At 53.6% G+C, this 23628-nt stretch overlaps 2 protein-coding genes across 2 annotated transcripts in view; one reads left to right on the forward strand and one right to left on the reverse strand.

Annotated features, from left to right (window-relative positions):
- Smtn (smoothelin) overlaps nucleotides 1–12535 on the forward strand; it is a 22532-nt gene extending 9997 nt beyond the window's left edge. The window contains exons 11-22 of the mRNA XM_055623898.1: nucleotides 36–365; nucleotides 505–677; nucleotides 2587–2679; nucleotides 3629–3781; nucleotides 3865–3940; nucleotides 4953–5117; nucleotides 5212–5274; nucleotides 5438–5519; nucleotides 7204–7377; nucleotides 7585–7702; nucleotides 8201–8352; nucleotides 12229–12535. Of these exons, the coding sequence (XP_055479873.1) occupies nucleotides 36–365; nucleotides 505–677; nucleotides 2587–2679; nucleotides 3629–3781; nucleotides 3865–3940; nucleotides 4953–5117; nucleotides 5212–5274; nucleotides 5438–5519; nucleotides 7204–7377; nucleotides 7585–7702; nucleotides 8201–8352; nucleotides 12229–12379 (1730 nt within the window). The 3' untranslated portion in view covers nucleotides 12380–12535. The remainder of the gene's footprint in view (nucleotides 1–35; nucleotides 366–504; nucleotides 678–2586; nucleotides 2680–3628; nucleotides 3782–3864; nucleotides 3941–4952; nucleotides 5118–5211; nucleotides 5275–5437; nucleotides 5520–7203; nucleotides 7378–7584; nucleotides 7703–8200; nucleotides 8353–12228) is intronic.
- A 165-nt stretch (nucleotides 12536–12700) lies between these two features.
- Nucleotides 12701–15151, reverse strand: Selenom (selenoprotein M). Its single transcript, XM_055623897.1, has 5 exons — nucleotides 14930–15151; nucleotides 13709–13744; nucleotides 13513–13547; nucleotides 13123–13201; nucleotides 12701–13054 (listed from the first exon to the last, which is right to left on the reverse strand). The coding sequence occupies exons 1-5, from the start codon at nucleotides 15056–15058 to the stop codon at nucleotides 12896–12898; spliced, it is 438 nt and encodes a 145-aa protein (XP_055479872.1). The 5' UTR covers nucleotides 15059–15151; the 3' UTR covers nucleotides 12701–12895.
- Between the last annotated feature and the right edge of the window lie 8477 nt (nucleotides 15152–23628).

Genomic DNA, 23628 nt, shown 5'->3' on the forward strand with positions numbered 1-23628 from the left:
CTCCTCCTCCTCCTCCTCCTCCTCCTCCTCCTCCTCCTCCTCCTCCAGCAACTCCTCCTCTCGAGGTCCCAGTGACACTTCCTCCCACAAGAAGCAAACAGAACTCGCTCATTCCCTGGCCCAGCTTCAGAGCTGCCCTCAAGAGGAGGGCCCTAGGGGGCGGGGCTTGGCTCCCAAGTCCCTTGAAAACAGAGCAGGGGGGCCCAGCCCCTTCTCAGAAGAGCCCAGTACTCCACTGCCCGTGGCCATTGGCACTGGGGAGCCAGGGGGCAGTATGAAGACTACATTTACCATTGAGATCAAGGATGGCCGTGGTCAGGCCCCCACAGGCCGCGTTCTGCTGCCCACAGGCAACCAGCGAGCAGGTAGGCTTCTCAATGCTGGGATAGAGCACTCGCAGCCCCTCACTCCCTGCTCTGCGGCCAGTGTCCAGGGTGTCACTCACCTCAATGGGCGCTGCCCTCACCTCACCTGGCCCCAACAGCAGCCCTTCTCCCCAACCAGAGTTGACACTGGGATTGCGGGCGCCCCCAGCCCTTCTCAGCACCAGCAGTGGGGGCAAGAACACCATCACCCATGTTGGCAGCCCTGGGACTGTGACCCGGCTGGGCAGTGTCACTCACGTCACCACCTTCAGCCATGCCTCCCCTGGTAACCGAGGAGGCTGCAACTTTAAGGTGAGCCTCTTCACGTTCCACCAGCCCCACCATTCACCACCTCCAGAGACTGCTCAGGGGCGTGCAGCTGGCAGACTTTCTCTGCTGTGCTCCTCCGCCACTGTGCACACAAAGAAAGGAGGCCAGAGAAGGAGCATCGCCGCTCATAATCTACAGCTAGTTAATGACATGGTTAAGATTGAACCACACCACATCGCCCAAAGGCATATCTGAAATCACTTTTCTTTTTTGAGTTTGTTTGAGGTCGAGTCTCTTGTACCCTGGGTTGGCAGAGATCTTAGCATATAACCAAAGCTGACCTTGAACTCAGTGAACTTCCTATCTCTACCTCCTGAATGCTGGCCTTACAGACGAGAGCCATCATGCCTGGATCCACTCGCTGATCTTTGACCCTTGCCTCTAAATTAATCAGTCCATTCTTAACGAAAAAATGTGAAGGCCAAGGCTCATGGAAGGTGGTAGAGGCTTCCACCTTCTGCCCCTGGCAGCCTCTATCGCCCTGTTCCACCCAACACTAAGCTTCAGACCCAGAGTGTGGATCAGATCACAGGCTAAGCTCAGCCTCATCCATCAGGAGACTTGATTAGCATCTTTGCCGTGGGGGCGGGGTAGAGACACTGATGAAGACAGGCAGACCGGGGGCCACCGGGCAGGTGCGGCAACAGCCTAGCAGGTGCCACGGGAACAGAATACGATGTATTCCTTCTATTATTCATTCCCAAGCCCGGGATCAGCTGGCTGGGAGCTCAGCTGGGGAGGAGATTCCCGTGGGCTGCCTGGGTAATGCCCTCTGTGCTGTATGAAAGACTGACTGGGACTTTGACTGAGGTGAGGTGGTCAGGTGGAGCTAGCTTTGGGCCATCTGAGGGGCAACAGGGAGAGAATATGGACAAGAGTAGCCTTCTGCAACAAAGCAGGGCCTGATAGGTTGGGGTCACTGTCTTGAGGGTGGTTACAGGTGGGGCGCTTGTGGTGAATGAAGACTTGGTCCTGGCACTAAAAACTCACCTGTCTCCCCATCTGAGGAGAACAGTTGTGTCCAGAGCACAACTGTTCAGAGTCATGGGTTGGATCTGAGCACCACGGCTGGGCTGGAGGACGTCTCTCAGGGCCAAACCCCCATTCCAGCAGATTGCTAAAAATCTCATCTTCCTGTGCCTCTCCATTGTCCTGACTCGTTCAAGGCTTTCTAAAATGGTGTGCACAGGGGCAGAGATATGCAGGAGTCCAGCAAAGAGAAGTCTCACAGCATAGTGTCTCGGTCCACGCCCCGCTCCCTGCCTCCATTTCTCCACCTGTGGGTCATGGGGCTCTGGTCTCGGTAATCCCTGAGCCGTGAGGCAGGCTGTCTGCCTGTTTGAGCAGGCTACCCATCCCCCTCCATCCCCTCCATAGAGGAGCCCAGAATAGGTTTCTATTTGGGCAGTTGCTCCAGCTGGCTGGTGGCAGGCTGGGAGGCCAGCAGGGGCGGGGCAGGCGCACTGCCCTTGCCTTCGCCCTCAGACCAGCTGCAAAGACTCTGACAGCCCTTGCCACTGTCCCACCATTGGACCCCAGTGTCCCCACTAGCGCTATGCCGGGAGTACCAGGGCCTGGGCCTGAGATGGCTGTGGCCTTTGAGGAACGGTTGAGCCAGGCATTACAGGAGCTGCAGGCAGTGGCTGAAGCAGGCCGGTCCGCGGTGACCCAGGCGGCGGACGCAGCCCTGGCCACTGTAGAGCCGGTGGCTCAGGCAGCTGAAGAGCTTCGAGCAGAGACCGCAGCTCTGAGCCGGCGGCTAGACACACTGACCAGGCAGGTGGAGGTGCTGAGCCTGCGGCTGGGTGTGCCGCTTGTGCCGGACCTGGAGTCTGAGCTAGAGCCCAGTGAGCTCTTGCTGGCTGCCGCCGACCCTGAGGCCCTCTTCCAGGCAGCTGAGGATACTGGGACCCCTGTGGCCCACCCGCCTGCCTTTAGCACCCGCCGCAGCTCCTCTGCGGGACCTTCTCGCAGCAGCAGTCTTGTAAGTCAGCCTGTGGGAGGGAACTGATTTGAGCCCAGCTCTGCTGAGTGTCTGTAGGTGTACCAAGACTCTCTTGGCCTCAGTTTACCTCACTGTACGGAGTGGTACAGTGAGGTGCCTCTAAGATTGTCCCTCTAAGATTGGGACAAGAAGGTGTCAGGCTCTTGCGCTGGCAGCTGTCCTGCAGCCTTGACCAGGCCAAGCCTCTCCAGAACAGCTGCCGCCTCGTCTCTCCTTACCCTCATGACAGACAGAGGTCCTGCATGGGGGGAGGGCTGTAGTGGCTGAGCTGGGCCTTGGCTTCAAGGGGCTAGGTTGGGGGGAGAGCCCCTGGGAGAGATAGGTCAATGCTGGACGCCCCTTAATCATGGCTCCTGGCAAGGTGGGGAAAGAAGGGGAGTGGCAGAGAGCTTCAAAGGAGCCTTGGCTTGGGGTAGTCCCTGTCAGACACCTTGTTAGCCCTGGAGACCTGGTCCAGCGCCCTTGGCAGTCAAGACTTGGGATCCGTGCTGCCTGGGAGGAAGCTAGAAATAAAACATTAGAAGGAACTCAACTTCAGGATTCAAAGTACTGCAGCTCAGCCCTCAGGCCACATCATACTCACGGGGCCTGTTGTTCAGCTGCCCTAGCCTCAGTTTCCCCTATGTCGTAACAGGGACAATAAAATCCCCAGTGCTTATACAGATAGGATTTTCTACTGAATGGAAACCATTGTTACTGCTGCTACCGATTTGTATTAATATGATTCTGGATGTGTGGGAAACTATACAGGGCTGCCAGTTTTACTACAGTGGGCCTGAAACCAACATGGCCAACCTACATTAGCAGGCCTGGCAAGCTGCTGGGGTTATTTTTATTGCTACGCCAGCGGCCCTGGGCTCTAATCCTCTTCCACCCAGGTTTCACCCACATCCCTGTGTAAACCCTACACCCTCTCCACACTCTGTAGATGGAGCCAGATCCGGCAGAGCCCCCCTCTGCGACAGTGGAAGCAGCTAATGGCACAGAGCAGGCCCGATCGGACAAAACCCCAGAGAGGCGGAGCCCCCTGAGTGCAGAGGAGCTGATGGCCATTGAGGATGAAGGAGTCCTGGACAAGATGGTACGTTAGCGCTGGCAGGCTGGGGGCTGGCAGAGGGTAGGGGTCAGCGGGCCCCAGGTGTGCAGCAACTGCTTAATCCACAGCTGGACCAGACGACGAACTTTGAGGAGCGGAAGCTCATCCGGGCTGCTCTCCGTGAACTCCGACAGAGGAAGAGAGGTACAGAGCCAGCTGCCCACCTAGATCTAGCCACCCCGTCCGTCAGCCGCTCCCCTCCTCCTGGAGTCACGTCCATGCTCAGTAGCTGCCCTCTCTCACGTCACCTTGCCCAGAGCCATCTGCTGCCTTGCCCCATGTCCAGCTGTGCATTCCCGATTACTCCCCTTAGCCCTTCTCACCTTGCATCTAATTGCCGTCCTCCTCAGTGCACCTTGTCTGAATCCAGATAATCCTCCCAGTTGCTCCTCTCCCCCCTGACAGCACCTTCCCCTTAGCCTCTGACCCCGGAAGTGGATATTTCCTTTTCCTACAGTTCTTCCCTGGATTTAGCTCTTCTCTCCCTCATACTCAAGGTCTCCTTCTGAAACAGTTGCTCTCTGAGAACACTTGCTCCCCCACCCCGCTCCCAGACGGCAGCCAAATGCCTCCCTCGCCCTCTGCAACATTCTCCTGCTGTGCTAGGTGTGCTCTGATGGCCCCTTCCCCCTACCTACTTACTTTCTCCACAAACCCAGTTAACCCTCTTCACCAGCTTCTTTCTCAAGTGTCCTTTACCTGGGTCTGATTGCCTCTCCCATACCTGCGCCCACTCCCTGAGCCTAGGTAGTCTGAATCTTCTTCCAGTTGTTCCTCTCCTTCCCAAGAGTGGTTTGCAGGTCCACTCACCTGCCCTGTCCACACAGCTCTCTTTGGAGGTCAGCTATTCCCTCCTGACCCAGCTTCTTATTCCCATAGAGACTTGTCTTGGATCCAGATACCCCTTTGACATCAGCTGTCGTATCTTCCCTTTTCCATCTCAGAGTCCGTCTCCCTCAACATACACTCAGCCCCATACCAAGTTGTGGTTGGTCCCCCCCCCCATCCGCCCCTAGAGAGGCACTGGTTCCCTGTGTCACAGGGGTTTCTAACGAGCTGCCTCCCCTCCATCCCGTGTGTCCCCTTGTGTCTGTGCATGTGTGCTGTGTGGCGTTGGGCGGCCCTTCTGGGCATGCATGGGGCATTCCCTGCCCAGACCAGAGGGACAAGGAACGAGAACAGCGACTACGGGAGGCCCGGGCCCGGCCGGGGGAGAGCCGAAGCAATATGGCTACAGAGACCACCACAAGGCACAGCCAGCGGGCCGCTGATGGCTCCGCTGTCAGCACAGTTACCAAAACTGAGCGACTCGTCCACTCCAGTAAGAGGCTGAGCGGGCTCAGGGCACAGGGTGAGCTCAGAGTGGCTCGCTGTGGCCCTCACACCCTCCTTTGTCCCATTTCCTGCCCTACCAGATGATGGCACACAGACAGCCCGCACCACCATGGTGGAGTCGAGTTTCGTGAGGCGCATGGAGAGTAAGGCCACCTGCTCTCTCCTGTGCCTGCCTGCCTGCTCGCCTCCTTAAGCTCTTCCTCAAACACTCTGTGTCGTCAACTGCACGTTCACTTCTCTACTGTGGCTATCATCACCCTTCTAGTATGTGCAGCCCAGGCCCTCACCTCACTCCCTTTTCCACAGATGGCAGCAGCAGCAGCAGCAGCACCACAGTCCAAACCAAGACCTTTTCTTCTTCCTCCTCTTCGTCCAAAAAAATGGGCAGGTGAGCACGGGGCAGTGCCTCTGGAGACCTCTGCGTGCCCATTCTGCAGAGGGGCAGGCTGACACACCCAGAGAATAAGCATGCAGTCAAGGAGGTGCCAAGTGTGTCCCTGATGCCTCTGTCATCTCCCTTCATCCTCAGCCACACCATAGGGTAGGGGTGGAAGAGGCTGGCGGGGGCCAGACACTTGCTGAGCATCTCTCACTGAGCCTTACAGAGGCCCACCTGCCTCTGCTGGCCGGCACTGCCAACATCTACAAACCACTTCCGGGTCACAGAGCAAGCTGACGACCGGAGGCACTCCTGAGGGAGGGGTACGCCCCACAGTACACAGGGGGATAGCAGGACCGGTAGAAAGCAAAGCGCTGGTGGTTCCAGGAGCCTCAATCGGTGACCTGCATGCAGATTCCAGCCCTGCAGCTGTGTCATCTGAAATCTTATAAAGAGGCCATGATTTCCTCATTGTCTGTGGAAATAGTTGAGACTCTTCTCATCCCTTGTGAAGTTTATTTATTTACGTGTTTATTCATCTCGTCTGGATATTTTGTTTTGTTTTTGTTTGTTTGTTTGTTTGTGCTAGTGAGGATTAGAGCCTGGGGCCTTACATCCCTGGCCCTCTTTTCACTTCTTTACTTTGAAGCAAGGTCTGTCCCTAAATTGCCTATCTTGGCATTAAATTATTACCTACGTAGCTGTATCTGGGATTATAGGCTTGCATTTATTTACTTACTTACTTGTTTGTTTGTTTGTTTGTGTTTTGGCAGTGTGGGGAGAGATGGGCCCCTGGTGTGTCTCATTGTGTGTCCCAGGCTGGTTTTGAACTTGTGATCCTCCAGCCTCAACCTCCAGGGTCCTGGAATTACAGGAGCACACCAGCTCATCAAAGTCCCTTGTAGGCTTTAAATGGCACAGTGGGAGGACTACGAATTAGGGAGCTCAGTTGTAGAGCATTTGCTTAGCATACAGGAGACCTAGATCCCTTCCCCAGCTCTAGAAATAATAAACGGACACACAGGAAAGTCTTAAGAGGCGAGAGCTACTACCGTTTTGTGCTGTTCATTTTATTGCTTTGTATCGTTTTGTTCTGTTTAGGTATTAGGGATTGGACCTAGGGCCTTGTGCCTTCCTAGGCAAGTTCTTTACCAGTAAGATGCCTTTCTTTTTTTCTTTTGACTCAGTTTCCCCTAAGTCATCCAGTCTATAGCTCAGGCGGTTCTCAAACTTACCACCTCTCTGGTTCAGCTTCCCCAGTCACTGGGATACCCAGCCCGGGCTACAAAGCCTGAAACTTGGCAGTACAACACAGCCCTTTAGAAAAGTCCTGGGGAGCAAGCCTGATCAAACAAGCTTGGCTGCCAACCTCCTGTGCTTGTGCCTCTGTGTACTTCTCTGTAAAATGGGTGTGACAAGGACACCCACTCCCCAACATTAGGGCCACCCTCTACTCCCCCTCGCCCCATTTTCATTTGTGAGTGGAAGCCGCTGCTGGTGTTTAATGCAGTCTAAAACCTCTCCCGCCCCATGAGCACCCATAGCGGCCCAGGAGGCCCCCAGGGATCTGTATGGAGCTCCGCCATTTTCAGTGTTTCCTGCACCAACATCGTCAAGCTAGTAATCCTGCTGTGGTGCCAGGAGAGTGGACCCACGCTTCCTCCAACCTAACATGTATTTCGTCACCCTCCAGCATCTTTGACCGAGAGGACCAAACCAGCTCACGTCCTGGCAGCCTGGCAGCCCTTGAGAAACGCCAGGCAGAGAAGAAAAAAGAGTTAATGAAGGCACAGAGCCTGCCCAAGACTTCAGCGTCCCAAGCTCGCAAAGCCATGATTGAGAAACTAGAGAAGGAAGGTTCTGCCGGGTGAGTGGTAGAGGGTGTGGGCTGGCTAGTGGGAGGGTCTGGGCACTGAGGATAAGGCCTGAAGTGGGTGGAGCCAGAGATGGGAGCTGCAGGTTTCCAATTGTGACAGAAAGGCTGAAGGTCACGGATGACTAGACCAGGGACCTGAGAGGGTAGGCTGGCCCACTGATGGGGTCTTCTGACCCTCCTCCCCGCATTACCCCACAGCAGTCCTGGAACACCCCGTACAGCCGTACAGCGTTCTACCAGCTTCGGGGTCCCCAATGCCAATAGCATCAAGCAGATGTTGCTGGACTGGTGCCGAGCCAAGACCCGTGGCTACGAGGTGAGCCCAGCGGAGCTCCTCAGTTGGGTACTGCTTCTCAGAATGCTATCGCAGCTACCACAGCTCAGGCAGGAAACATGAAAGGCATCCTCAGATGGGCAAACTAAGTATCAGGGAGACCACGTGGCCTGCTCTGAATCCCAGGAAGGCCTAATGAAGGCCCTTTGGGTTGGGTTGATGGGCGTGATTCAAAGAGCGATCCTGCTCTTGGGATCCCTTCTGTACACAGGGGAAGGAGTGACAGGAACATGACTCTGGCCTCAGCTGAGTGGGCCCGGGCTTCTCAGCAGCCCCTCCCCTTGAAGATCACATCACACAGGGGTTAATAAACCGAATTAGAAAAGGCCCATGTTTTTGACTACTCACCTGCACAGCCTTGAACAAACTACAAGGTCTCTCTCTGAGCCCAGTTGGCCTTGGACTGGGATGCCAAAGGGGAGATAACAAGCATGGGAAAGCCGTCCCTCAGGGACCTGACCATGCTCCTGCCTCCCACAGCACGTGGACATCCAGAACTTCTCCTCCAGCTGGAGTGATGGGATGGCCTTCTGTGCCCTGGTGCACAATTTCTTCCCTGAGGCTTTTGACTATGGGCAGCTTAGCCCACAAAACCGGCGCCAGAACTTTGAAATGGCTTTCTCATCCGCTGAGTAAGTATGGGTCCCATTCTGTGGGTGTCAGCTGGGCTCAGCAGCCCTGAGACCCCATGCAAGTGGCCAGTTGTACAGTGGGTCTGCATATGAGACCCCCTTCCCCAGAGAGTTTCCATCCTCCTCCACCTATGCCCACCTGTTGCTGAGTGTGCCAGGTGCCCACCGGAAGGAAGGAACGTCAGGCCTGCCCACCAGCCCAGGCTAAAGCCCACCAGGTGGCCCTGTCCATAACCTCTCCCTCCTCCTCCCTCTGCCCCTGCTCCTCCTCTCTTCATCTCTCTGTCCTGCTCTCCTCCCACTATCACCAGAGCTTCCTGCTCCCACGGGATCCTGGCTGGAGATTCCAAAAGGAGGCTCCTGGCCCAGGCACCATGCCCGAGTGACCTATATAGGCCTATATAGGACATCGAAAGCCCTCCACTTTGGAATCGTTGCCCCTTCTGCACACGGCACCCAAGCACCCTCCTCCATCTCTTTCTTATTCTCCCCTTCCCTTCTGGTTCCCTCCAGAATTTCTCCTCCTCCTCCCCCACTCCTCTCACGCCTCCCTCACCCCCCCTCCCTGGGGCACAGCCCCCCCCTCCAACCTCGGCACCACTGCCCCCCCCCCCCCCCCCCCGTGTTCCCGCTTGCCCCAAGAGTTCTCTGCACCTGTGACTGGTTTGGCCCCCCCACCCTTGTCTGCACCGCGCACCATTAGTGATGAGTAGTGAGCGGCACGTCCACCATTGGGAGGGGGCATGCGGGAGGCTGGCAGACTGCGGCACTGAGAACATAACTGAACTCATGTCTCTGTGTGTGTATGTGTGTGTGTCTCTGTCCCTTCTCTTTTGGCCTCTCTCCCTCCTTCCTCCACCGGGTCCTGCCCCCTGCCCCTTCCCGGCCCCCCCCACCCTCCCCAGGACCCATGCGGACTGCCCGCAGCTCCTGGATACAGAGGACATGGTGCGGCTTCGAGAGCCTGACTGGAAGTGCGTGTACACGTACATCCAGGAGTTCTACCGCTGTCTGGTCCAGAAGGGGCTGGTAAAAACCAAAAAGTCCTAACCCCTGCTTGGGGCCCCACGGTGAGAAATGCCGCCTCTCCCACCTGTCCCATTTCATCGGACTCAGCTCATCAGTGCACAGAGGGATGGGGGAAAGGGGGGACAGCAGGAGAGCCTTTAGAAAAGCCAGAGGAGACAGGCAGGACTCTAGGTGGCTATTGCCAATAAGTAGTGAAGGCCGGGGCTTGGGGGTACTGATGGGGAGCCCAGGACTCAGGCCAAAGATGGCAATCTAGAAAAAAAGAGGAAACTAAACTAGGGTCTGAACAATTCAGGCCAAAACAGGAGAAAGAGCTGCAGGCACAGGAATAAGCCCAATAGGGCCAGGGACAAGAGAGATGGAGAATGTAGCATAGTCTGGAAGAAAAACGTTTTGATGAGAGGTTGAAGGAAGGGATTGTAGTTTGAGGACCCAGGAGTCAACGGCATCCAAACAGGAAAGACGTGCTTTGGCTAGCATTCTGAAAGGTGAACCTTGAGATGTGCAGGCTGGAAGAGCATCAGCAGGAGAGGGAAGGGACAGAGCCGGCTGTGATGGTGCAGGCTTGTAACCCCAGCATGCATGCAGGGGCCTAAAGCTTAAGGCCAGCCTGGGCAACCTAGCAAGACCCCGTCTTAAAAAAAAAAAAAAAAAAAGGTAGAAAGACAGGCTCCCTGATCTGTTTTGGAGAAAGGGAGGGTCAAGATGCTGCTCAAGCTCAGAATGTGCCATATGGGGAGCTGGTGCTGTCCTTCTCCAAAGTGGGGAGCTTGGGAACAGGACCAGTTGAACAGGAGGATGTTTCTGGCTGGATTTCCCTGAGCCATATGGCCTTCCTCTCTGGTCACCTCACCTCGGCCACAGTAAAGAATTCCGACCTGAACTAGCTCTCCTATTGCAGATAAGGAATTCAGAAAGCAGGTTCAGGCCACAGAGCGACGCCTGACCCCACCACTAAATTCCCACCAAGGCGGGGTAGGATCACAGAACGGGCAGCCTTGTCTAGCATTCAGGAGTGGTCACAGGTAGAAGCAGGACTGAAGTAAAGATAGAGGTGCAAAGGGAGCAAAGAGATTGCTGGGGGAAAATGTGACTCAGGAGTGGAGTCAACAAAGATGCCCTGGGGTGCCCTCCTGTGTCAGGGTCCCTGGGGGAAGGAGCACATGTGCACACATGAGAGGTTCAGGTGTGGAAAACAGGCTTGGTGCTGTCTCTAGGTCATATATGGACTTAGCTCAGCAGGCCACTCAAAAGAGAAAGAAGCTTAGGGTAGCTCTGGCCCGCAGGAAAGTGTGACTCAGCTGCGTGCTGTTGCTTTAGCTGCCTGGAGTTTGCTTGTCACTTGGGTAGCCTGAACCATGTACCCCAGTATAAACAATGGCTTTATAAGGTCTCCAGGGAAGGCACCACGGGCAGGAGGAAGCGCCAGACTTGGGGGAGGGAGGCTGGGATATCTGTGAAGATAGCTGCAGTCAGAAGATGCTCCAGAGAGAGGCTGTCTCTTCACCATGGTGCTGCTGGGTAAACAAGCCAAATGCGGGGTGGGGGTGACCCCAAGGGCTCATAGCCTGTCATCAGTAGAGCCAGGTACATGTCACTTATTCTGAGGACTTCCGAGGTCTCAAATGGAGTGGGAGTGACTGATGGGGGAGGGTTGCGGTCACAGAACAGGGCAGAGTCTTATCTAGCATCCATGAGTGTTGAGAGTTAGAACCAGGACTGGGAGAGATTTTCTGCGTCCCAGCATCTTTGTGAAAGATCTGGTGAGGAACTGGGCTGTGATGCCAACTATGCCAGAGCCTGAGGTAGGAGAGGCTCACAAATTCAAGGCTTGCCTGGGCTGAAGACTGGTTTCAAGATGCCCCAGCAATTTTATTGTGACCCTAATCTCGGAAAGTAAAGAGTTAGGGTGGTTCCTAGTGGGAGAGAGCTTGTGTCTCAAGCTTAAGGCCCTGGATTTAACCTCCAGTACAAAATGCCCGAGTAGGCCGAGTCCTACCACAATCCTGGGGTTGGCCAGATGAGAGGCGGTCTTGGGTTATCCTGTGTCTGGGGACCAGCAGCAATCTGCTTTTTGTCCTCCCTGCCTGAAGTAAGCTTTGAGCAAAAGTGACTAGGGGCCAATGCAAACTGGAGGCAAAGCAAGAGATCTTAGTTTGGGACAAGAAGGAAACTAAAGCTGAGCTTGTACCCCATCTTAAAGCTGTTGGGGGAAAAGGTTCCTACAGTAGGGAAAGGGGAGCTCCAGCCAGTTGCCACAACCCAGGGTTGAGGGCCATTTTCCCATATCAGGTCCAACCTTCCGAGTGTGAGGCCTCCTGAGTGAAGTGCAGCTCTCTGAAGGAGAATCAGAAGGGTGGTGACCACTGAGCTCAGGGCAGGGTCCGTGAGCCAGCTGAAACAGCTGGGGTCCTCATCTGCCCCTCTAGCTCCACCTGATGCCGACGGCAAGGGTTAAAAAAAACAGTCCTGAAATACCCCTTGGCCTCCATGCCCAGTAGGTGACCTGTCCCCTAGGAGAAAGTGAGTCACTGGGGAATCCTGGTGGTAGAGAGATGCTAGCCAAAGGGGAAAGCTCCTAGAGGTATAATGGCCTACCTGGGGCGCTCTACCAGCTCCGTTATACCAGCCCATGAGGACTGGTGGGCCCTCCAGAGAGGCTGGGATCTGGAGCCAGAACCTGCCTGCCTAGGGTAGGGCATGGCTCACTCCCTGACCCAACTCCGCCTGGCTTTGGTTGTGGATTTCCCGTCCTGGAAAGCCTTTCCAGTCGGTGTACAGTATGGAGTTTATGAAAGGACAAGCGGGCTGGCACCGACGACCACTCCTGTGCCCCTTCCTCCGTAGGACGCTGGTGGACTGTGTGCCCTTGGTGGAGGTGGAGGACATGATGATCATGGGCAAAAAGCCCGACCCCAAGTGCGTCTTCACCTACGTGCAATCGCTGTACAACCACCTGCGGCGCCATGAGCTGCGCCTGCGCGGCAAGAATGTCTAGCCACTCTGCTCACACCGCCAGAGCTGCAGGCTGCTGTCCCCACGACCCCAGCACCGTTCCCTTCCCAGTGCGCCTGCCCACCGCTGCCCGGTCTGTCGGAACACCCCTCCCCCTTGTACACACGCAGCGTTTTGATAAATTATTGGTTTTCAACGATCCTGACTTCTCTCTGCTGCCTTGGGAAACAGCAATCGGGGGGTGAATTATCCCCAAGTGTCCCCCAACTCCCTCAGCCAGGCAGTGGGAGGAGTCACCGGTGGGTGTTCAGGAACTATCTGATTCCCCACACCGTCTACTCGCAGAAAGTAAGAAGAGCCTCGGTAAGGGCGGGAAGGGATTTAGTTGAGCTGGGGAGGGGAAAGGCAGGATTGAGGGGAATCCCCCACCCCACCCCCATTTCCGTTGCTTTGGAGACCAGCGTCGGCCCTCAGCAAGAGAGATGCTCCCGGGATACTGAGCGCTTCATTCTGTCTCCGGGGCGCTGGCAGGGGGTCCCAGCTCCACCACGGCTCGGGGCTACAGGTCGGCGCGCTCTGAAGCGTCCTCGGGGTCCTTAGCGGGCGCCCGCAGGAACTCGTCGGGCACCTGCGCTTCCGGCGCCGACTTGCGGTAGAAGCCGAGCTCCTGGACCAGCGCATTGATCTCGTCCCGGGTCATATGGCTGAGCGGGATTCGCTGAAATGGAGGAAGGGCGGGATCAGCACTTAGCCACTGTCTTGGGGCCCCTCCCGCCAATGTCTCACCTCTAGTTCCTGGTAATTTCGGCTTAACAGCACGAGTTCGGGGTCTGCCCCAGGGAGGTGCTTCATCACCAGGTTGTGGCTGGAGGAAATGTCAAGGGGGGTGCGGGGCAGAGAGTGCTCGGCTCCTGGGGCCCCTTAGCTGGCCACTTAATTTGAGCCTAGATGGGGACCCAATCCTCGTCCACTGTGAGATTAGGGTTCAAAGAAGTGAAGGGCCCTTCTCTTCCACTAGTAAGCTCTCTTGCCTGCTTAATTTTGGACTTCCTCAGAACCCGCTGGCCAGTCAAACAGTCACCTGTTTGGCAGATGAAAATCCTTTCCTCTCTTCGTGAAAACCGGAAGCTTCTCCCAAGTGCCCTCCCCACCCCTTCCTCCAGAACAGAAGGATACTACAGCGGAATGTCCTTTGTGACAAAGTCCTTCACCTGCGGAGGAAGCACAGCATTGGAGGACAGGACCCCAGAGCCCTCGACATGGCAAACGAGGCCCCGTGAGGTCATATACCGTCGGGTCCAGTCTCCTGATCGCAGTGCAGGGATTCCCTCCCGGCCCACTCAGTGAGAGGGACCCTTTTCTTCACACTCACCTCCTTTAGGCGATTCAACTGTCATCCTCCACAAGTCTGGAGAGGGAGAAAATGGGATAAATCAGGAGTCCCTCACATACCACCTATACAGACAAGGCTATGGCATCCTTGACATTGAGTTGGGTCAGGCTGTGAGCTGAAAGAGCAGTATCAAGGTGTGGCCATAAAGGCAAAGAGACCCAGTCCAGGGTTGGAATCGGGGGGGCCTAGAGCCACGGGGTTAAGGATGAGGGAAAGCCGAGGGCTCCTGCCTACGTGTTACTGATAGCTGCCCAGGAGACGCATGTCACATTGTCCTCCCCCTCTGTCAGGAGAGTTCTAACCCTGGCCTTCGGCCCTTGAAACCTCATGGGGGGATCAGACTAGAAGGAAACAGTTCAGAGCAGCCTTATGGGCCCTATTAGAGGCACCTGCCATCTGGTTCCTACCCCACCCCATGCAGAGCTAGCCCTGCCAGCCACCTGTGGTCCAGCTCCACACACCATCTGGCCGCTCCTCCCTAGCTCCAGAGGATGGGTGGGCCCTCTGGACTCCCTGATCCTGACAGGAAGTCCAGACCTCACAACCTCCTATTTCAGGCCTGCCTCACATTCCCTTTTGACAAAAAAGCAAACCTAAGGCCCACGAAGAGTCTCTAGGCATTTGAACCACTTAGGAAGACTCTAGGGGACTTCCTTAGCGTGGGATGATGGAGGTGGTGGTCCAGGGAGGCTGTGGCGCGCTGGTATCTCATTTCCCTGCCCTCTCCTCCAGCTCTCACATAGTACAGTGAAGGGAGGAGCTTGGAAGGTCTTTTCTTCCCTAGAAGAAGAGAGAGTCTGGAACACCAGACACTAAATCGGGATGGAGGGAGGAATAACAGGAAAAAAGTGGGGTTATCAATGGGGGAAGGAGTTACTGGGCCCTAAGGAGCATTTTTAGCCGAATTATAGCTTGGAAAAGAGGGGACTGGGTGTCCAGAGACCCATGGTAGGGCCAAGCCTGGAGCACAGCTAGGGTGCACAGTGCCAGGCCGCGAGGACGATGTCTCTTGCTCCCACAAAGCATGCTATGCATCCCGCGGCTGGGAAAGAGAAGGGATGATTCCGGCCCCATTCAAGAGGGAAAGCGGGGGACTCGGGAATTCTGATATTCTTGAGGCCAGAGTGGGCTGTATTCCGGGGATGAGGGGCTGCAGGATTGTGGGACTGTCGTACTAAGGATGGGAAAAGGGGCACTCACCTCCACTCGCCCCCTGGCCAGGCCTCGAAGACGGTTCCAGTCCGGTCGGTAGGTGGTGACGGCGGTGGCCGGAGCCACCAGGGCCGCAAAAAGCAGCAGTAGCGGCGGCGGCAACAGTAGAATGTTCATCTGTGCCTGACAGAAGACGTTCCGCAGGCTGCGCCCAAACTCGGCCGCTGCGCCACGTCTGGCTTTCAGGCTGGCCCCGCCCCAGCCGAAGGCTCCGCCCAGCCATAAACCACGCCCCCGAGCTAGAAACACTACCCACCCACCACCCACAAACCCACCCACCCACACACCCAGGCTCGGAAGGGTGACTCCCGCTAGCCCCTAGCCCTGCCCCAGCTACCCTCGGGTCCCGCAGACTTCGCGTTCCCAGTCCTCAGACTTTCCGTGCTGCATTTGCCCACCGAGTGTGCACGCTCCCGCAGGATGCCAGGAGACAGCGCCACTTCGCGCCGCTAGAGGGTGCGGGCGGGTCGCAGTTGGACACGAGGATTTCTGGGTCAGACTTAAGGAGGCAGGAACCTAGGAAATCTCCTTTATCCGCTTTTGATGTCCTCGAACGAATTTTCCATCAAAGCTTCAATTCTCCAAAGCTCACGCTGTAGAGAGGACCGGTACCTAGGCCCCAGCGCTGTCGTGAGAGCCTGACACCTGAGTTTGAGTCCCCAAACCCGCAAAAAAAAAAAAAAAAAAAAAAAAAAAAAAAAAAAAAAAAAAAAAAATTAAATTAAATTAAAGGAAAACACCAGCTCCCACAAGTTGTTCTCTGTCAGCTATACACGCCCCGAAACGCACCACGGCAGGTTCGTGCCCCCACAAGCACACGTATCATAATACTAAATATAAATTTTTACAAGGCAATATTACCTGTCCTTTGTACCTAGAAAGGTTGAAATACACATACTACATCTCACTAGAACAATACCTGGTCGGAAATGGCAGAGAGGTGGCTAGTAGAGGGTAAGAAACTGAGTCACTCTCTGCAGACCCTTCCCCCCTCTACTGTCCTTGAACTCAAAGCAATACTCCTGCCTCAGCCTCCTGAGGGCTGGGATTGTTAGGACAGGCGGCACCTGTGCTGCCTTTCCATTTTCAGCTCTTCCCTTTCCTCGTCACAACTCCCCAAACACCTCCTGAGATCATCTCCCCGGATAACGCGGTGTGCAGTTCACCTCCTCACGCCTTCAGCAGACACAGCAAGTACAGTCAGATCTTCGTCACCCCGGATTCAACCAGTCTCAAGTTGGAAATATTAGGAAGTAAAAACTGCCTCTGTACTGAACGCGCACAGACTCTTTTCTTGCTATTATTCCAACCAATAGAGCGTGACAAGTATGTATAGCACTCGCATTGTATTAGGTGTTATAAATTATCTAGCGATGGTGTGAAGCACAGACAGGGCTGCAGGTTCCGGGGAACTCTTAAGCCATTTTATCTATGGGTTTGAGCATCCTCATATTTCGAGTTTCGGTATGGAAGGGTGCCCTGGAACCAGTCCCTGGCAGACAGGAAGAACGCACTGTGCCCTTTCCCACTGAATCCAGAGAACCCTGTCAACATCGAGCCAAGGCTGCTTTGTGATCCGAGGTATTTTTACCTTCCTGGGCTTATTCCCCACTTTAAAATGCACATTAAAAATGGGATTTGCAGGGACAGCAGGATGGTTCATGACTAGAGGCGCTTGCTGCTAAGCCTGACGCCCTGAGTTCAATTCCCAGAACACATATGACAAAAGGAGAGAACAGACTCCCACAAAATGTCCTCTGACCTTCATAGGAATGTGGTGTCCAGCGCGCGCACGTGTGCGCGCGCGCGCGCACACACACACACACACACACACACACACACGGTGCACACATAAATATTCTTTAAAGGATTTTAGAGTTGGGAGAAAGCGTAGCATGTAGGATCATAAGCATGACGATCGGAGTTTGGATCCCCACACTGACGTGAAAAGCTGGCCAGGATAATGCAAGCCTGTAATCCTAGTACTTAAGAGCTGGGGCAAGAGGATCAGAGTTCAAAGTCATCCTCAGAAGGGCTGGAGAGATGGCTGGGCCGTGAAGAGCACTGGGTGCTCTTCCAGGGACTCCGTGTTTGACTTTCAGCACCCCCACGCCAACTGACAACTGTAACTCTAGTTCTAGGGCATCTGATGCCTTCTCCTGGCCTCTGCAGGCACTGGGGGAACGCATGTGGCACACAGACGTGCTATCAGGAAAAACACCCACATACATAAAATACAAATTAAAAAGTTAAAAAGATATCCTCAGCATCATAGTGAGTTCAAGGCCAGCCTAACCTATGAAAGCCTGACTCAAAAATACTACACACACATACACACACACACACACACACACACACACACACACACACAAGCTAGAGAGGTGGTTCTGGGGTTAAGAGCGTGGGCTGGCAGTTCTTCTAGAGAACCAGGGTTCAATTCCCGGCATTCACATGGTAGCTCACAACCATCCCAATCTAATTCCAGTTCCAAAGGATGCATTTTCCAACGCCTTCTCCTAGCTTCTGTAAGCATTGCCCACTTGTGATGCAGACATACTCACACACACAAAGGACTTTAGCCGTGTGTGATGGCACACACTTATAATCAGGAGGCAGGGGCAAGACAATTGGTTCAAGCTCAAGGCCAACTTTTGGCTCCAGAGTAAGACCTCCTACATCTCGTTTCACCCTCCCTTGATTGTTAAGTGTTTGGAAACAAGCTTAGAGCTGCAGAGACAGCTCAGTGGGTTCAGCACTGGCTGGACAGGCACAAGGACCTGAGCTCAGCATCTTAGAGCGCCCAGAAGCCAAGCACACCAGGCCATGTTTAATCAACACACGGCGTCTGGAAGGTCCTGGGAGTTTGCTGCCTAGCCAGTCTAGCCAAATCAGTGAGCTCTGAGTTCAGTGAGATCGTATATTTTAAAAGACAAAGTCTGTCTAGGTGACTCAGAAAGGGAAGGTGCTTGCTGCAACCCGAGTTGAATCCCTGGACCTCAGCTGGTAGGAGAGAACCAACTCCTGAGAGCTGACCTCGGACCTCTACGGTCAAGGTTCGGCATGTCCACACCCGCAGCAAACACTCACAATAAATACAGGCGATTTAAAAAAAAAAAAAAAAAAAAAAAAAACCAGCTAAAGCTGAGTGCAGTAGAACATGCCTTTAACCTCAGCACTTGGGAGGCAGAGGCAGGCGGGTCTCTATGAGTTCTAGGCCTGTCAGGGTGACAGTAAGACTCCATCTTTAAAGGGGGCAGGGACCCAGCCTCTGACATCATCATTCATGTCTAAGAGAGGGAATGATGGGCTTTCTTTCTTTCTTTCTTTCTTTCTTTCTTTCTTTCTTTCTTTCCTTTTCTTTCTTTCTTTCTTTCTTTCTTTCTTTCTTTCTTTCTTTCTTTCTTTCTTTCAAACTTGCCAGGACAGATAGTAAGTTTCTATTTTCAAATCCTCAGCAAAAGTCTCCCTATCTCCCACTAATTTTGCATAATCCAGTCACCGTGCAGGGAGAATTTGTCATTGGGATAACCAATTTTAAACCCATTCCTAAGGTTGGAGACAAGGTTGGCCACATTCCTGTTCCTATTGAGGATGTAGATGGAAATGGATGTGATGGCCAGATTAGCAGCCAACCAATTTTATAAAATATGTATACTCAAATATATTTATCTAGATCAAAACAACCTAAAAGGGAAAAAAAATACAAAAATAAAAATGGCTCTCTTGGAGGTTAAAATTATAGGTAATTTTTTCCTTCTTTGTACCTTTCTCTGTATTTTCTGTACGTCTATGTCAGCAAAACACACATAGTAAATTTTGTTTAAAAAACGGTGAAATATAACCCACTAGTTCCCTCCCCCCAACCCATACTTATCCTAATAATGGTCCCAGGGTGACTGAAGCCAGAGGCCCCACAGAGCCTGTGGTTTTTCTGCTGACACACCCAAACCCCAGTTCCCCATGGGCCCTTGTTGTTCACTGGACCGATGCCACCAAACCACTCTCATTGCATTAACCTGGGCACTGTGGCTGTTGGCCACCCCTTGGTCTGCTGAGGGCTGACCACCAGCTAGTGGAACCAGCAAGGGAGACGACGGCCACAACAGTACCAGGAACATTCTGACATCAGCAGCACAATGCCTCCCAGGACAGAGCTCTGCTCACGACCCACACCCCTGAGGTGGGAGCATGCAGTCTAGGCCCCCAGCGTTCCTTGGGTAGGCTAGTACTGAAGCCTAGTTAGGATGAGTTTAGGCTCATCAGGGTCAGCTCTTAGTTAAGTGAAGATTTAAGAAAAGAGGCAAGTGGATCACGAGACCAGCCTGGACTACATAGTGAGCCTTCAGAATATTACATACATATTATATAATATTCAGAATATTATATACGTAGTTATAAAAATCACCATCAATAACCATAGCAAAAACAAAAGCCCAGTCAGTTTAGAACTAAACCTGGGATGGAGTCAGGATTCTTTGACTGGGATTAAGGCTCAGTATACAACCAGGATCATGGCTCAGTTAACAACTAAGCCATCTAAGGAATAGACTTTGACCAGATTCAGGGATCCATTTATGACCAAAGTAAACAGAATTTTCATAATGAAAAATTATTATGAGATCAAGAGTCAGTCAATGATTAAGCTCGGAGCTCTGTGACCAAAACCAGTGTTTTGTTTTCTATCAGAGCCAGGATTTAGTCTCAAGCAGGAGTTAATCCAGAATGAGTTTAGCGATCACTCTGTGACTAAGGTTCGGTCCTTAGGCTAGGATCGGAGCTGAGTCTAGGTCCAGAATGATCGTCTCAAGTTAGGATGGGCCTTTTATCAGGCTTAGATCAGGGCTCAGTATGTGACTAGCCGAAGAGTAATTCTAAAGTGATGGTCACAGCTGGTTGGGGAGTTAGAGTAGAGGCTAGGTCTTGGCTTGGGATCAAGTCTCAGTCAATTTCAAGATTAGAGTTCAAGCTGGATACAGGATGAGGGCTATGAACTCGGCTTATCCTTGTTCTGTGCTTTATTCTGATCTCCACTGAGGAAGTTTTTGGAGACCCAGGAGCCCAGCACAGGGCAGTCTTCAAGGAACAACAGTCCCCCAGGCAAGCTTAGCAGGGTCTTGCACCTGCTCTGAGCTGTTCCTTGCTTGCTGAGGCCGGTGTCCTAGAGTCTTCTAACCTACATGGCTCTGCTGTTTCTGGTCCCTCGCACCAGAATAAAAATAGCCACTCACTTCAGAGCAGCTGACATTGGGTGCCTGGCTGCCTGGGAGGAGGGGGAGCAAAGGAGAGGGAGGAGGGATGCCTGAGCTCAGCCCCAGCTGTGTGACCTTGGGAAAGTCACTCCTCCTCCTCCAGCCCATTTCCTGAGTGGCAGCATGGGAACAAGGATAACATCCATCTGTCCCAGAAAGGGGGAAAGAGGGGCCATCCCCTCTTTCCTCACTTGTTACCAGTGAGGACCCTCAGAGAAGGAGTGCTCCTTCGCCCGTCCTCCCTGATGCTTACCTCTGCCACCTTTCCAGACATCTCTCATTCGTCTTTCCAGACAGAGTGCCACCACGGCTGACTTTATTCACCATGAGTCTGAGCCGGGGATGCTGGGCAGGAGATAAAGGATAGAGCCAGAAGGACTGAGGAAGAGGGGGAGGGAGATGGAGATGGAGGGGGAAGGCTTCTTTCCTTTCCCTGCCCGTGTGTTTTGTAGGCGCCACAAGGCCAGGAGGGCCCAGGGCCACATTTGAATCCTCTCCCAGATGGGTCTTCCATGCCCCAACCTTCACCTGGCTCCCAGGCACTTCTCTTCTTCTGCTTGTCACCTCAGACTCCTCTACCAGGCAAGGCTTCAACAGTCATGTGGCCCCTTTTGTCTCTCTCCTCCTGAGGAGCACTGCCCATTCCTGCCCTGTACTAACCCTCAGTCCCTGGGGACCTTCTGACCAGCTCCACCTGCTGATGAGGAGAGAGACTGGAGTACTCTTCCTTTCCCACCCATGACCTGAACAGTCTGAAGCGGAGTGTGAGAACTTTCCAGAAGGGGGCTGGTTGAGCTGTAGCCTCTGCCTGGCATACTCCACAGAGTGAGACAAAACAGGGAGCTGGGAGGGGCCTCTGGAGACAGCAGTCTCCAGGGGGGCGGTTCTCCCTGGCAGCTGCCCCCGGCCTGCCTGCCGCCCTGAGCCCTGGAGCCTGTTATCAGCCTCCTTAGTCATCCTTCCAGAAGCTCAAATATAGCTCCTACCAGCTCCCTTTTCAACAGGGGTCCACCCCCTGCCACCCCATTCCCCTTCCTTTCTCTCTTCCTGGAATACAACCACCCCAGGCCTCAGTTTCTACATCCACTCAAAGGGTGTTCTGGAATGTTGAAGATGGTGGTAATGACCGCAGAGGAAGGCACTAACTTCTGTAGATGTATAGCTTGTTTGATCGTCACGGCAAACCCAGGAAGTAGCTAGTGGTTTTGTTTTCCTTACACGGATCAGGACTCTTAGTGACCTCCCAAGTAAATCAGTATCAGGGACGGAAGCAAAGTCAGCAGCAGCGGTGAGCTCAGTGGGCAGGGATAATGGGAAATCCTGGGTTGTGTCGCTGGGGCACAAGAGCAGCCTGCACATTCATTTGTGTGATGTCTGTATGGCTTTCAAAGGGCCCAGGTGCCCCTTTTTCAGCCCTGGGATTGGTCTTGGGGGCCTGAATTCACACCCTAAAACTCCTCCAGGATCTCATCAGAGGCTGGAGCTCCTGAGATACCTGCTTACCCATCTGTAACACAGAAGCTGGAAGACTGGACAAATGAGCTCCGGGTTCCCTCCCCTCTGGATGTCCTGGACCGGGCTCACGTTCTCCCTCCCACCCCCATCTTCACCTCCAATTCTCCCATCACCCTTTCCACCAATGCCACGCTCCCACCAACCCTCCATCCCTCCTCCACCTCACCCCTCACCCACTGCCACTAGCTATCCCTTTACTCCCAATACCACCCGTGCCTTTTTCACTAGCATCTGCCATCAGCACCTCCCCCACCCGCACCACCGTCATCCTCATCACCATGGCTGCACCTTTGCCGTCCCTCCCTTCCACTCCATCACTGCGATTGATTGCCATCAGTCCCTTGCCTCCACCATCACAGTCAGGTGCACTCACACAGCCACCACTACCAATATCTCCATTGCCCCTGAAGTACCTTTCTATGCCATGCTTTACGCATATGCTGGCCTGAGTCTTTGCCGCTCCACAATTCAGCCTTCCGCACAAAGATGCTAATCCAGAAACACAGGCCTGACCCAGATCGGAGTGAGCACAGCCAGAAAAAGGCTTATAGTGTCTGTTCCCAAGAACTTCATGGAGGAGTTGGCACAGAAGACTCTGGGCACAGAACTCCGAACATTTTGGGCTGGGGAGACAGCTCAGTAGATAAGAACATTTGCTGTGCAAACAGGAGGACCTGAGTTCATATCCCCAGAACCCATGTAAACAAGTGGGCATGGCTGTGTCCCCCTGAAACCTTGCTGTGGAGCCAGGGTGGGGCAGAGACAGAAGGCTTGCTGGGACTTGCTGCTAGTCAGCCTATTTCCAGATTCAGTGAGAGACCCTGTCTCAAAGGAATACAGCAGAGGGTGATGGAGCAGGGCACCGGGGGTCCTCCTCTGGCTTCCACGTGTGTGGACCGGGGCACTTGCTCCTGTACCACATGGGAACACACCAAGTACATACACCACACACATAATTAATTAATTAACGTACGTCCACACAAACAAACGAGCAAGAGAGCTCTGAGCATTTTCCACCTGGGCGTACTTCATCTTTGGTACAATCTAGCAATCCTAGAAAAAGTGGGGCTCCAGGGTAACAGGAGAGAGGAATCAGAGCGGAGCCCACAGCCCACACTGACCTCTGGCCAAATCTGACCTTTCCAATCATTCTCTCTTCTTTTTGTTTTTTGTCTGTTTTGCTTTTGTGGGTTTTGTTTTTTACTTTACAGTATATTTACTCCTTCTTTTGTTGACAATAATCTGCTGAAAATGCCCATTATACAAATGAAAGGGAAGATTCTCAGGAAGTTTCAGTATCTGAAGTGAGTTTAGAACTGAAAGCTGGGCTTTTAAACAAGGACCAGAGCTCCTCATGATGAGAGCCTCACCGCCTGGCACTGCCGCAGCCCTAGGCCACCCGCCCCGTCCCACCATCTGTGGATACCTTCCAGGTATTTCTCTTTTCTTTTTTATTTACTTATTTTTTTTTCCACTGAGACGGGGTCTCACATAGGTCCGGGACCCTCAATATCTATAGCAAAAGATCACACTGAACTTTTATCTTTTTCACCCTGTGTGTATGTGTGTATCCTAAGTGTGTTGGTGCTCACAGAAGCCAAAGTGTCGGCTCCCCTGGAGCTGGAGTCTCAGGTTGTAAGTCACCTGACACAGACTCTAGGAGTTGAACTAACTTGGGGCCCCCTGGAAGAGTAACCGCACTCTTAACTGCTGAAGCATCTCTCCAGCCCATGACGCTGAATTCTTGATCTTCTTGTGTCCACCTCCCAAGTGCTGGGATTACAGGCTCAACTCTTCTCACTTCATTCACTCATTCACTCATTCATTCATTCATTCATTCATTCATTCGTTCACTCACTCATTCATCAGACATACTCCTGACCCTGTTGGGCACCAGACCCTGTTCTGAGTCCTATTCTTGAA

The sequence above is a fragment of the Psammomys obesus genome, unplaced genomic scaffold (genome assembly GCF_907164565.1).
Source record: "Psammomys obesus unplaced genomic scaffold, mPsaObe1.curated_primary_1811, whole genome shotgun sequence".
Taxonomy (NCBI): domain Eukaryota; kingdom Metazoa; phylum Chordata; class Mammalia; order Rodentia; family Muridae; genus Psammomys; species Psammomys obesus.